At 43.5% G+C, this 15,607-nt stretch overlaps 1 protein-coding gene across 2 annotated transcripts in view; it reads left to right on the top strand.

Annotated features, from left to right (window-relative positions):
- Positions 1-4,480: 4,480 nt before the first annotated feature.
- UNC5B (unc-5 netrin receptor B) overlaps positions 4,481-15,607 on the top strand; it is a 313,367-nt gene continuing 302,240 nt past the window's right edge. For both annotated transcript variants that reach the window (XM_082268009.1, XM_082268008.1), the window contains exon 1: positions 4,481-4,910. In XM_082268009.1, the coding sequence (XP_082124135.1) occupies positions 4,832-4,910 (79 nt within the window). In that variant the 5' untranslated portion in view covers positions 4,481-4,831. The remainder of the gene's footprint in view (positions 4,911-15,607) is intronic.

Genomic DNA, 15,607 nt, shown 5'->3' with positions numbered 1-15,607 from the left:
GGTACTACATGTCCCAGCAACTAAGGAAAGGGAGTGACCATCAGATGTGGCACTACATGTTCCAGCAACTAAAAAAAAGGAGTGACCATCAGATGTGGTACTACATGTCCCAGCAACTAAGGAAAAGGAGTGACCATAAGATGTGACACTACATGTCCCAGCAACTAAAAAAAAGAGTGACCATCAGATGTGGCACTACATTTCCTAGCAACTAAAAAAAGAGTGACCATCAGATGTGGCACTACATGTCCCAGCAACTTAGAAAAGAAGTGACTATCAAATGTAGCACTACGTGTCCCAGCAACTTAGAAAAGAAGTGACCGTCAGATGTGGCACTACATGTCCCAGCATCTTAGAAAAGAAGTGACCATCAGATGTGACACTACATGTCCCAACAACTAAGGAAAGGGAATGACCATTAGATGTGCACTAAACGTCCCATCAACTAAGAAGAGCGGTGAAGATCAGATTGTGGCACTACATGTCCCAGCATGTGAGTCTATGTCACCTGAGGCACTACTTGTCCCCGCAACCAAGAATTAGCAATGTAAGTTCATATAAAATCAGGCTCTACATGTCCTACAATCTATGGAAAATGAGTGCCAATAATATTCAGCTGTGGTTCTACATATCCAGATGCGGCATTGAATAAAAAAGTGAGTAGGATTGGCACTACATGTCCCAGCAACTAAGGAAAGGAGCGACGGTCAGCTGTGGCATTACATGCGGGAAGGGGATGATGGTCAGATGTGGCACTACATGTGGAAGGGGATGATGGTCAGATGTGGCACTACATATGGAAGGGGATGATGGTCAGATGTGGCACTATATATGGAAGGGGATGATGGTCAGATGTGGCACTACATGTGGAAGGGGATGATGGTCAGATGTGGCACTACATGTGGAAGGGGATGATGGTCAGATGTGGCACTACATATGGAAGGGGATGATGGTCAGATGTGGCACTACATGTGGAAGGGGATGATGGTCAGATGTGGCACTACATATGGAAGGGGATGATGGTCAGATGTGGCACTACATGTGGAAGGGGATGATGGTCAGATGTGGCACTACATATGGAAGGGGATGATGGTCAGATGTGGCACTATATGTGGAAGGGGATGATGGTCAGATGTGGCACTACATGTGGAAGGGGATGATGGTCAGATGTGGCACTACATGTGGAAGGGGATGATGGTCAGATGTGGCACTACATATGGAAGGGGATGATGGTCAGATGTGGCACTACATGTGGAAGGGGATGATGGTCAGATGTGGCACTACATGTGGAAGGGGATGATGGTCAGATGTGGCACTACATGTGGAAGGGGATGATGGTCGGATGTGGCACTACATGTGGAAGGGGATGATGGTCAGATGTGGCAATACATCTGGAAGGGGATAATGGTCAGATGTGGCACTACATATGGAAGGGGATGATGGTCAAATGCGGCACTACATGTCCCAGCAACTAATTAAATGCGTGACCATCAGCTGTGGCATTACATGTGGAATGGGATGATGTTCAGATATGGCATTACATGCGGAAGGGGATGATGGTCAGATGTGGCACTACACCTGGAAGGGCATGATGGTCAGCTGTGTCTCTGCACGTGGAAGGGGATGATGGTCAGATGTGACTTTACACATGGAGGGGGACATGGTCAGTTGTGCACTACATGTGGAAGGGGGTGATAGTCAAATGTGGCACTACACGTGGAAGGAGAAGATGGTCAGCTGTGGCATTACACGTGGGAGGGGATGATGATTAGCTATGGCATTACATGTGGGGGAGATGGTGGTCAGCTGTGACATTACACATGAAAGTGGATGGTGGTCACCTTTGGCTTTACACGTGAGAGCGAATGATGGTCAGCTGTGGCATTACACACAGGAAGAGATGATTGCCAGCTGTGGCATTACACTCAGGGCCGGTGCAACCACTAGGCAAACTAGGCAGCCGCCTAGGGCGCACTGCTGCCTAGGGTGCAGCCACGGCCAGGGGGACCCTGATGTAAGGTGGGCTATGGGGACCCTGATGTAAGGGGGGCTATGGGGAACCTGATGTAAGAGGGGAATTTGGGGATCCTAATCAAAGCGTCTGTTTTAAGGGTTTAAGGAAAAGGGGTGATGGTCAGCTGTGACATTACATGTGGGAGGGGATGATAGCCAGCTGTGGCATTACATGTGGGAGGGGATGATGGCCAGCTGGGGCATTAAATGTGGAGGGGGTGATGGTCACCTGTGACATTACATGTGGTAGGGGATAATGGTCAGCTGTGGCAATACATGCGGGAAAGAGATGATGGTCAGCTGTGGAATTACATGTGGTAGGGGATAATGGTCAGCTGTGGCAATACATGCGGGAAGGAGATGATGGTCAGCTGTGGAATTACATGGGGAAAGGGGATGATGGTCAGCTGTGGCATTACATGTTGAAGGGGATGATGGTCAGCTGTGGCATTACATGTTGAGGGAATGATGGTCAACTGTGGCAATAAATGCGGGAAGCGATAATGGCCAGCTGTGGTATTACACTGGGAAGGGGATGACGGTCAGCTGTGGCATTACACTTGGAAGGGGATGATGGTCAGCTGTGGCGTTACACATGGAAGGGGATGATGGCCATTTGTGGCATTACACGTGGAAGGAGATGATGGCCAGCTGTGGCATTACATGTGGAAGGAGATGATGGCCAGCTGTGGCGTTACACATGGAAGGGGATGATGGCCATTTGTGGCATTACATGTGGAAGGAGATGATGGCCAGCTGTGGCATTACGCATGGAAGGGGATGATGGTCAGCTGTGGCATTACACATGGGAGGGGATGATGGCCACCTGTGGCATTATATGTGGGAGGGGATGATGGTCAAATGTGGCATTACACATGGAAGGAGATGATGGTCAGCTGTGGCATTACATGTGGAAGGAGAAGATGGTCAGCTGTGGCATTACATGTGGAAGGAGAAGATGGTCAGCTGTGGCATTACATGTGGAAGGAGAAGATGGTCAGCTGTGGCATTACACATGGAAGGGGATGATGGTCAGTTGTGGCACTACACGTGGAAGGGGGTGATAGTCAAATGTGGCATTACACGTGGAAGGAGAAGATGGTCAGCTGTGGCATTACACGCAGAAAGATGATGTTCAGCTGTGGCATTACACGTGGGAGTGGATGATGGCCAGTTGTGGCATTACACGTGGAAGGAGAAGATGGTCAGCTGTGGCATTACACGCAGGAAGATGATGTTCAGATGTGGCACTACATGTGCAAGGGAGTGATGGCCACCTGTGGCATTATATGTGGGAGGGGATGATGGTCAAATGTGGCATTACACATGGAAGGAGATGATGGTCAGCTGTGGCATTACATGTGGAAGGAGAAGATGGTCAGCTGTGGCATTACACATGGAAGGGGATGATGGTCAGTTGTGGCATTACACGTGGAAGGGGGTGATAGTCAAATGTGGCATTACACGTGGAAGGAGAAGATGGTCAGCTGTGGCATTACATGTGGAAGGAGAAGATGGTCAGCTGTGGCATTACACATGGAAGGGGATGATGGTCAGCTGTGGCATTACACGTGGAAGGGGGTGATAGTCAGCTGTGGCATTACACGCAGGAAGATGATGTTCAGATGTGGCACTACATGTGGAAGGGAGTGATGGCCAGCTGTGGCATTAAACATGGAAGGGGAGTGATAGTCAGATGTGGCACTAAATGCTCCTAAACAAAGAAAAAAAATGCAGCAGAAATAAGCAGATGCAACATTAACTAAAAAAAAAAAAAGTCTGATTGAGCAGAAGTTGCACTACATGTCCCAGCGACTATGGAAGGAAAAGCTGAAATGTGGCAGTACTAGGGTTGCCCCCTCATCCCTATAAACCAGAACACACAATAATTACACAGGTTCTGAGGCTGATTAAGGTGGTAATTAAACTCTTAGCGCCTTATACCAGCCTCAGAACCTGTGTAATTAATGTGTCCTGGATTAAAGGGACAACCCTAGGCACTAAATGTTCCAAAAACGAAGAAAAAGTAGTATGAATGAAGATCAGATGAGGCACTACATGTCCCAGCACGCCCGATGTATGATCGCAGGTTGCCCTGTGTAGGTAGGGGTGGAAATGCCAGGTGCCCATTCTCCCGGAGCTGGCAGCACAGCTCTCTCCCCCCCGGGGAGTAGCAGAGTGATGACAGTCCGGTCGGTGTATAGAGAGTATCATGAGCCGAGTACAGAGCACACACCGACAGCACTCCTCTCCATAGCACAGCACATGCACACTGTTTGTGATCTCCTGTACACAACTGCGCTCTGACTCCCCGGACTGCCTCTAGGAGGGGTGTGTCAGCTACAAGAGCCTATCACGCTGCGTCTCCCGTGCCTCTGCCCCGCCTCTCCTATACCTCAGCCCCGCCTCTCCATGCCTTAGCCCCGCCTGTGGCCGGTCTCTTCCCTTGCAGAGAGTGAGATGTCCCCCCTGCTGGTTCCCCGCTGCCAGTGCTGGCGCTGTCGGGACACCTTGGCATTGTGGCAGTAGACGGGGCAGGGGGAGGATGCTCGGACACCGCTAGGCGCCTCTCTGCTCGGGATCAGCACTCACATGCTCCGTGTCGGGGAAAGTCGTGCCAAGTGGATGTGGACAGTGTAAAGTAGCGGACAGCTTTCTGCTCCCGGACTGTGCACCGCAGCGCCTGGCACCGTGTAGCCAAGCTGTGGCAGGCGATCAGAAGCCGAGGAGGGGGGCAGAGGGCTCCGATCCTTGTCTCTTATACCCTGGAAGAGTGGCTGATTGCTGCAAGGTGATAGCAGAGTGTGCCCGGGGCACCATGACTGCCATACGGATACCCAGCACACTCATCATCCTCCTTCTACTGGTCGTCTCCGACTTGGGATCGTCTGTAGCAGGTAAAGGACTGGAGGATCACACCCCAGCAAGCAGAAGTTGTGATCTGAAGTTATAGGAGGTGATGGAGTATCTGGGGTACACCTCTACTGACCTCATATTAGGAGGTGATGGAGTATCTGGGGTACACCTCTACTGATCTCATATTAGGAGGTGATGGAGTATCTGGGGTACACCTCTACTGATCTCATATTAGGAGGTGATGGAGTATCTGGGGTACACCTCTACTGACCTCATATTAGGAGGTGATGGAGTATCTGGGGTACACCTCTACTGACCTCATATTAGGAGGTGATGGAGTATCTGGGGTACACCTCTACTGATCTCATATTAGGAGGTGATGGAGTATCTGGGGTACACCTCTACTGACCTCATATTAGGAGGTGATGGAGTATCTGGGGTACACCTCTACTGATCTCATATTAGGAGGTGATGGAGTATCTGGGGTACACCTCTACTGACCTCATATTAGGAGGCGATGGAGTATCTGGAGTACCTTTCCCGTGATCTGAAGTTATAGGATGTGGAGTATCTGGGGTATCTTTCTCATGGTCTAAAGTTAGGATGTGATGGAGAATCTGGGTTACTTCTCTTTTTTTATGATTTAATGGAGTATCCGGAGTACCTTCCTCATAACCTAGTTTGGAGATGATGGAGTACCTGGGGTATCTTTTTTCCTGATATGAAATTAGGAGGTGATGGAGTATCTGGGTTGCCTTTCTTGTTATCTAATGTTAGGAGATGAAAACATTGGGGTACCTGTCACATGGTCTTTTAGTTAGAAGGCAATGGAGTATCTGGGATACCTTTCTCATTTTCTTTTTGGGAGGTGATACAGTATCTGGGGAAGGGGGTTTTGGAGTATCTGGGGTACATTCCTCATGATCAGATTAGGAGGTGATGGAGTATCCAGGGGAACCTTCCTCATGATCTGAAGATAGGGGGTGTTGAGTATCTGTGGTACCTTCCTCATGATCAGATTTGGAGGTGATAGAGTTTTCAGGGTGCCTTCCTCATGATCTGAAGTTAGGGGGTGATGGAGTATCTGGGCTACCTTTCTCCTGGTCTGGAATTAGGAGCTGATGGAGAATTTGGGGTGCCATTCTCATGATCTGAAGTTAGGTGGTGATGGAGAATCTGGGGTGCCTTCTTCATGATTTTAAGTTATGGAGAATCTGGGGTACCTTTCTCATGATCTGAAGTTATGTAGTGATGGAGAATCTGGGGTGCCTACCTCATGATCTGAAGTTAGGAGCCGATGGAGTATCCGGGGTACTTTCCTCATGGCCTCAAATTAGAAGGTGATGAGATATCTGGGTTAGGTTTCTATGAAGTCACCCCTACATCCATGGAGTAGAATCTACCAGGCTTAGTCCAATCCAGATTCGAATCACTCCCTTTTTATCGGTTGTGCTATTGATGACAAGGTTGCATTTGCAGTAACCTATTTAAACCTTTCATCTGCTTTAGAAGTCTCCCCAGGATTGCTGGGTCTGTCTGTGTTGTTGCAGATTGCCCTATGCTGCATGACAAGGATCCTCAAACTACTGCCCTCCAGCTGTTGTGGAACTACACGTCCCATGAGGCATTGCAAAACTCTGACATTCACAGATGTGACTAGGCATGATGGGAATTGTAGTTCCTAAACAACTGGAGGGCCATAGTTTGAAGACCCCTGCTGTATGAGACGAGCCCCCTGGGTCTACATATAGCATAGCACCTTGAGGACCTCCAGGAGGCAGATGCTTGGCCCCAATGAGCCCATACTAGCTCAAGTGTACACAGAGGATTAAAGAGCTCATCATAGACATCACTTGCTAGTCTGTTTGTTTCTATTGTCTGTTGCCTCTTCATGGTTACAGGGATCATGCCTAGAAATAAACAATGTTGTCTTCTGGTGATCTAAAAACATCCACAATAGCAGAGTATGTGTTGTGTAAACAAGGGGCTGAAGTTTGGAATTGTCTGGCTTTTACTCCATCAGGGTTTAGGCAATGGAGTGGGTGACAGATAAGCTTCATTTACATGTGTGACTGTAGTCTAGTCAGCAGAGCACAAGTCTTTTCAAACTCCTTGAAGGAGTTAATTTTGCTTATATGTGGGGTTGGGCAGTACGGTAGTTTTGTTGTTCTCAGCCTTGCAGCACTTGGCTCCTGGGTTTGAATCTCAGGCAGGCAGTTTGCATGTCCTCCCTGTGTTAGCAAGTAAACTCAAAGTGTCTATGCACATGAGTTATTGCATTTTGCATCTCATTCATAAGCTGAGCAATTTGGGAGGGTTGAGGAAAGACCTGGTGACCGACCCCTATAAAAAAAACAAAAAAAATGCTGCATGGAGTTTGCATGTTCTCTCTGTTTGTGTGAGTTTCCTCTGAAACGCTAAAGACATGCTGGTAGGTTAATTGGCTCTTGGCTTTACTGGCCCTTGGTACCCATGTATTATGATTAAAATATATGGTGCAGCGCTAAATAGTTTCTCCAAAAAAGCCTCATCAGAAGAGGAGAAAATTCCTTGGATCATGCATGAACAGTATCTGCATGGAGTTTGCATGTTCTCCCTTTGTTCACATGGGTTTCCTCCCACACTTCAGGTCATTTGATTGACTTGTGTCTAGATTAGCCCTAGTATATGAGTACTATGTGGCTATGCATGTTTTAGGGCAGGGATCTCCAAACTACAGGCCTCCAGCTGTTGCGGAACTACATGTCCCACAAGGCATTGTAAAACTCTGACATTCAGACATGAGTAGGCATTGTGGGAGTTGTAGTTCCTGAACAACTGGAGGGCCATAGTTTGGAGACCTCTGTTTTAGGGCATTCTGCATGCCAGGCCCAGCAATTGAGGGGAGTGTTGAGGAAAGACCTGGCAACCTAATGGGCCATACACACTATAAGATTTTCTGAAGACTTTTTCCTTTAGACTTACCAAAACCATATAATATGAGGTCAAACCTAAACACTTTCAATTTGTATGCAATCAGGCAGGCCCTTGCACTACATAGAAAAGGTAAATCTGAAGGAAATCTAACCACAAAAGTTGGATAGTGTGTATCCAGCTTTACTCATAAAAGACAAGGCACCATTTGCATTGAGTTTGCATGTCCTCCCTATGTTCTCTGGAGTTTTCCTTAAATGCTCAAGTTCTCTTCCACACTCAACAAGACATGATTGACCCTAACTACTGTATATTGGACCTAGTATGTGTGTACTACTTGGCTATTCACATATGTTATCATATTTTGTGTACCAGTCCCAAGCTGAGTAGTTGAGGAGGGTTGAGGTAAGACCTGGCGACCTACCCTGTAAAAGATTCACCAAAAAAGTTGTATGCAAAAGGCTTTCAAGGATATTAAGCTGGATACACACTATACAACGTTTGTTGTTTGATTTCCTTTAGATTTACATAGAACTATGCTTGCCTAATTGAATACAAATTAAAAGTGTTTAGGTTTGACCTCATATTTTATGGTTTTGGTAAATCTAAAGGAAAAAATCTAAAGAGAATTGTATAGTGTGTATCCAGTTGTAGTCATGGTGGCTAGAGAGTTGGCCCATAGAATCACCAAGAGTTGGATACAACTCTGTGTGTGTGTGTATATGTGTATATGTATATATATATGTGTGTATATATATATATATATATATATATATATATATATATATTTATTTATATACACATATATATTAATATATATATATATATATATATATATTTATATATATATATATTTATATATTTTATATATATATATATTATATATATTATATATATATATATATATATATATATATATATATATATATATATATATATATATAATTCTTTTGATTCAAGATTTTTGATTGATTGCTCAGCTACAGGAAAAAGATTGTTATCCTGGAAGAAGTGCAGTAAGAATTGTTTCTCGTTTTGATCCAGTTTTCCCTGATTTACAAGCTCCTGGGTGCGTCTAATTAGAGTTCATTTTGTATGTCTGGATGAATAAAGTTGCTATGTGGTGGGAAAACAGTAATTGAACTAATTATGCCATTTGCCCTTCACATTGCTGGTTCCTGCAGTGCTCTGCACTGACTGGTCATGTGGAAAGCAGAGACGATCAGGATCCCACTGTGGTTATGTTGGAGTTTGTCAGGCCTGCCTATCCCTCCGGCTCGACAAGCGTCTCTGTGCTCGTGGGGTATTGTCACAACATAGCTGTGCGTCCGCTGGAGTCTTAATGGCTGCCAATCGGGACGCTCATTTAATTAGGCGAGCAGCGGTAACCCGTAGTTACCACTTAGGCTGCTTATTTGTATTGTTGCACATGGTTGATAAGTAAAACCGGTTGCTGTGGGTGACTACTCATCACTTCTCTGTGCTTTGTGTTCAGCCTGCAAATACAGTTGCATAGTTTTCTCTGATTTGGGTTCCATATATCATTAAGTATAAATAAATTGATGATGTTTTTTTTAATCACATAATTAAATTGCCTATTCATATACATATATATATTATTATTAATATATATATATATATATATATATATATATATATATATATATATATATATAATATTATTATTATTATTTTTTTTTTTTGTACATGTACTTTGAACGTATCGTCTGTGGGTAATTTTTGTCTCTGTGGGTTAAACTGGATGGACTTTTCAACCAGACAAACAAAAATCTATAGGCTCATTAGTTTGTCTTCATTGCAGATCATTCCAATCTAATTTAGTAAGATCTTTTTGGTAATTCTAAGTAGATTTGTAAAAAAAAAAAAAAGTTGATGTCTCAACCTATTTTTTTTAACTTTTTTACAGTTTAAGGGTACATGGTTTATGGCCCTAATGAAATCACTGATCATCTACCCCAGCCTTTCCCAACCTTTTCAACACAGAGGAACCCTTGAAATAATTTTCAGGTCTCAGGGAACAATTCATGATACATTAGTGTGATGGTCAGTGGTATGAATGCTCCTTATATTTGTGGACATTGGGAAGAATTTCCTTCTTCCAGATAGCTAAAAAGATCAATGGTGTCAGGGGAACTTATCTGAGAGGCAAAAATTGCTCATTGCCCAAGGAACCCCTAGCAACCTCTGGAGGAACCCTAGGGTCCAACAGAACCCTGGTTGAGAACCACTGATCTACGCAGATGACAGATCAGAAAGCAGCACAAGTTTACTGATCTTTACGCACTGCGTTTATTGACCCGTGGAAGATATTAGAACTATGTTCAGGTCATAGAAAAAAGTTCTATCAAACAATTGCGTTTTTTTTTTTTTTTTTTGTGGCTGTGTGCATGAGCCCTTCAAGTTGAACAGAGGGATTATTTAAAACAAAAAAAAAAAAAAGAATCACACTGTGTTTATTGACCTGTGTAGGATATTAGAACTATGTATAGGTCCGTAGAAAAAAGTTCTAAACAAATGCTTTTTTTTTTTTTTTTTGTGGCCATGTGCATGAGCCCTTTAAGCTGAACAGAGAGATCATTAACTAATAAAAAAAAAAAAAAATGGCTGTGGGGTCCCACTGCAATGCAAGGGTTAAATGTCCATTATTTGTAGGGGTATTGGAAGAGGCCATATTACGTACTGTACTCGACTCGCTGGCCAACTTCTGCGCTGTCCTCTTCTCCCTGGTTTTCCAGGTTGTGGGCGGCCCTTTTGTACTGTCACCTACAATGCGGGGCGGCATTTTTTTTAAGTAAAAATTTTCAGGACGCAAAAAAAAAATGAGCTACCAAGAGCGTGCATAATCCAAAAGAGCAGACAAAAGAAGAAGACAGCCCAGTTGAAGGAACCAACTAGGCACAAAGGTGGACTTTAAGGGGACATAATCGGATAGACTTGGACATTGAAAGTTGTATAAAAAACAACATTTATAGGCACAAAGGTGGACTTTAAGGGCACATAATCTGATAGACTTGGACATTGAAAGTTGTATAAAAAACAATATTTATAGGCACAAAGGTGGACTTTAAGGGCACATAATCTGATAGACTTGGACATCAAAAGTTGTAAAAAAAAACATTTATAGGCACAAAGGTGGTCTTTAACCTTCTTAGCGGTATTCCCGAGCGTGCCTCAGGGTTAAATTTCCAGTAACCCCGAGCCACACTCGGGGTACCGCCAGAAGCATAGCTGGATCCTGAAAGCAGGGTTACTTACCTTGTCACCGGGATCCAGCGATGTGTCTGGCGGCGGTTCTTCCTCCCGATCCTCTCCGTGCCCCGGCTTCCGTCTCCTGCGACGTGACGTTCGCAGGGGGGTGGAACCGGCGGCAAATACAAATGTAAAACACACCAAACACACTGATACAATTCAAAATAAAAAAAAAAAATCACATTAGTTTGCCCCCCAGTGCCCTTTCCTGCAGTTTTACTGTACTTTTTATGTATATATATATATATATATATATATATGTAAAAACAATATATATATGTGTGTGTGTGTGTGTGTGTATATATATATATATATATATATATATATGTATACATACATACTTTAACTTATTTATAGTTTTTTATTATATTATAATTTATGTTTTTCTGTTTCAAACTTTATCATACCTGAGATGTTATAAAGAAGAACGCATAGTAAAAAAAAAAATCATATGTAAATAGTTGGTTTGGGCTGCTCATTCTCAAGAATTACATGCAAAATAATGGTACCGCTTTCAGCACCTAAAATCCGAAAGAATCATACCGCCAGGGAGGTTAAGGGCACATAATCGGATAGACTTGGACATCAAAAGTTGTATAAAAAACAACATTTATTAAATAAAGGTTGTTTTTTATACAACTTTTGATGTCCAAGTCTATCCAATTATGTGCCCTTAAAGTCCACCTTTGTGCCTAGTTGGCTCCTTCAACTGGGCTGTCTTTTTTCCTTTTTCAGGACACAATTTTTTTGGGGTCAACCAGAAGCCAGGCACTTGGCTTGCAGTTGCAGCGAGTGTGATGGACAGCACCATCGAATTGCCATGGCATGTATACAGCCTCCTTCGGCTGTTAGATATGGGCAGCATAAGGGGGCATCTCACACTTCCAACATATATTACATTTGGAAGGTACATTAATCTAATTATTTGTAAAATAAGTTCTTTGTTTCAAGGAAGAGATGATGATTTAAAAAAAAAAAAAAAAATGCAAATACTTAAAAAAAAAAAAAAACGATAGAGTAGCAAAGCATTCTCCCCGTTTGTGTAAGTCACCCTTTCAGAGTAATTTTACTAAGAGATCCCTATATATCCCACCACTACCGGCTGTTCTGATCACTTTAAGAGATGGGAATAGGATTTACTTACCAAGTCTTTTGCATGTCAGCGTAACTGACACTCGCTTTATGCAATATCTGCTGTCAAAAACAAAGTCTGCTTTCTGCAAGGAGAACGATTGCTTTGCATTAGATGTAAATAAGCGCCGGCTCCCACGTGAAGGTTTGGGATCCTTACTATTATTATTATTTACTGACTGTCTGCGGAACTCTCAGGGATTCTGCTAGAGTTTATCCTGCAGCATTTTCATAAGCGGATGGAAACGTCTGCAACTTCTTTCAATGCAAATCATTGACCGCTGACTTTCTGCTAGTTTGGGCTCCAAGCAAATGAGATAAGCAGGTGCAAATACTTCACGTTCTGTAAATGTTTTTTTTTATTTTGCCCCAAAAAAATTAGCTGTATTTAATTAGACAGTGAATGGTCCATTAATGTGCAGCAAGGCATCATATTTTTGTTTGTTGAAGTCAAATAACAGAACAATTAGTTGCTATGGGTTGCTATGCTTTGCTTAGCACCTTTTTTTGCTTTTATAGATAAGCTTGTTTATGGAAAAATGTATCCCAGTATAAGCACTGTATAGTGAATTGCATTAAATCTGTTCAGGCAAAAGCAAAAAATAAAAAAAATGTGAAATTCCTAATAAAATATAAAATGCCAAAACCCGCTTTTGCTGCAATATTCAGAGATTTCTCCTGCAGTACTGTTTTCTGCCACTAGATGCCCTCAGTATGATAGCCAGTATACTTTCCTATGAGCCCAGGTTGTTCTAGAGCCATCCCTGCCTGTGACTGAATAGTGAAAGGGGAAGCAGCAGAGTGGTGAGGTCATCTTTATCACTCTGCTCTTTCCTCCTATTGGCAAACTGATTGGCTTGTGCTGTTTCTTTCTCTGGTGTTCCAGCCCTGCTATACAGGAGGCTTACACTAGGTACATTAAAAAATATATATTGATTACAGAGCTGCTTTTCTAAAAATAGTCTCAAGGTAAGCTTGCACACATGTCTACCAAGTGTATCTCATACTTCATAAATATATAATATGACACAGGCAGTATTGGAAACATTGGAATGCAATCCCCAGAGACATGTCGCTCTCTGCATGTATCATATGGGATCATCAATGTGTGTGCTGCACTAAGCCATCCAACATGACTAATGAGCATGACCATAATAAAGACTTACTGCATATTAATCATTTGCTGTCAATATATATTTGATTGGATAACTGCTACCCATATGCAGGACAAGGGAGCTGCTGCTTTGAAATCAATAGTGAAAAAGACCAAATGTCCATGTAAAAAGCACTTGGCTGAGTGATCCTTCTTCTCAATTCTGCTACATATGTTGCAAGAGTTGAGAAAAGATTTCAACCTGTTTCCGTTCTGGAGATATTAGACACATTTCCTAGAAATTGGCAACATTTTCTTTACAATGACAAGTTCTAGAGGAGGGGTGAGGTTACTGCAGGGCTATCCATTCCTGAAGTTCAGGAATTAAAGCGGTTGTAACCCTAAAAGGGAAAGAAAAGCCTCTGTTCCTTTTAGGGCATGATCTATAGTACAGTGCTGTGCCATGTAGATTGTCCCTTTCTATGCTGTAAAATACCTGGTTGATCCTACCTGTTCCTTTGTCCCCTTGTGTGCACTGTTAATGGTAATCATAGCTGCTGATCCATGATCCTCAGTCATCCCACTCTCTGCTCAGAGTCTCTCCTTCCCTCCCTGTCAGTGTGAGAGCCGATCTCCTCCCCGCCCTTCCCCTCCTGCTGTTCCTGTGTCCCCTTGTGTGTGCTGACCACGGTAATCATAGCTGCTGATTCATGATCCTCAGTCATCCCACTCTCTGCTCAGAGTCTCCCCCTCCCTCCATGTCAGTGTGAGAGCCGATCTCCTCCCCGCCCCTCCCCTCCTGCTGTTCCTGTGTCCCCTTGTGTGTGCTGACCACGGTAATCATAGCTGCTGATTCATGATCCTCAGTCATCCCACTCTCTGCTCAGAGTCTCCCCCTCCCTCCATGTCAGTGTGAGAGCCGATCTCCTCCCCGCCCCTCCCCTCCTGCTGTTCCTGTGTCCCCTTGTGTGTGCTGACCACGGTAATCATAGCTGCTGATTCATGATCCTCAGTCATCCCACTCTCTGCTCAGAGTCTCTCCCTCCCTCCCTGTCAGTGTGAGAGCCGATCTCCTTCCCCCCCCCCCCCCCCCCCGCCTGCTGCTCCTCTCTGTGGATTGAACATAACAACATTTATAAATAATTGCCATTCCCTCTGTTTTATCAAGATATAAAGTGCTGTGTCCATTTTTCTTCCCTATATACCTTTTTGCATAACACCGCTGTGCGGTCACATGACCTCCCTCTGCTGGCTGATGTCAGAAGGGAATCTCACCCCTCCCGCCCTCTCCTTTGATCAGGGAAGGAGAGCAAAGGAGGACACGTGACCGCACAGAGGTGCTGTGAGAGAAGGTATTTAGGATTAGAAAAAAACGGACACAGAGTACTTTATATTTTGATAAAACAGAAGGGATTATTATTATATTATTATTATACAGGATTTATATAGTGCCAACAGTTTGCGCAGCGCTTTACAAAATGAGGGAAGACAACACAGTTACAATACAATTCAATACAGGAGGAATTAGAGGGCCCTTCAAGTATTGATTATTCTGACTTTACTGTAATGTCTGTTTTTCTCAGTGATCACTCATCTGGCTGCCTTAGGCAGGGCGAAGACCAGTTTTGTTGGACACATTTAAATGCAGTGAAATTCATTTTTAAAAAAGTATGCTCTAGTCATAGCTAAGGTCAAAATAAGGCCTTCAAAGGCCTGTATTAAATACAGATTATCTGTTCAATGCCGCAGTTTTTCATGTCAGCATCACTGTAGCGGATTAATTCATCGTGGGCTCTTTGAAGTCTCTCACATGCAGAAATCTTGTCGGTAGCTGAGTGAAATCTGGCTACAGTGGATAGTGTAAAACCCCAGATTAAAGGAGTTGTAAAGTCAGAAGGTTTTTTTTTTTTTTTTATCTTAATGCATTCTCTTAATTTACAGGGATTTCCTCCCACTTCCTGTTTGGTTATGGGACAGGAAGTAAAGGGAAATCTCCCCAATGGGACACAGATGGTGAAAAAAAATCTGACGGGTTATAATCCTCCCTTACTCTATCTAAAATGGGAAAAAAAAAGGTTTTGCCTATAGTTTTACTTTAAAGTGTTACTTAACCCACAACAGTAAAATCAGTGTGTATAGGCAGTAAAACAGCATTTTTCAACCAGGGTGCCTTGAGGTTTCTTCAGGGGTGCCTTAGCAAAATGCCTAAAAATTGTATACAAGGCAGAGCCTGCCTTTTAGTTGCAGTTTCATTGGGCACCATTACGACCTACTAGTTCACTGATGTACTAATGACCAATGACATCATCAATTGATAAGGAGGGTGTCAGT

Source organism: Pelophylax lessonae (assembly GCF_965119305.1).
Source record: "Pelophylax lessonae genome assembly, chromosome: 9".
NCBI lineage: Eukaryota > Metazoa > Chordata > Amphibia > Anura > Ranidae > Pelophylax > Pelophylax lessonae.
The sequence above is the reverse complement of the archived record's forward strand: the minus strand, read 5'-3'. Positions and strand labels throughout refer to the sequence as shown.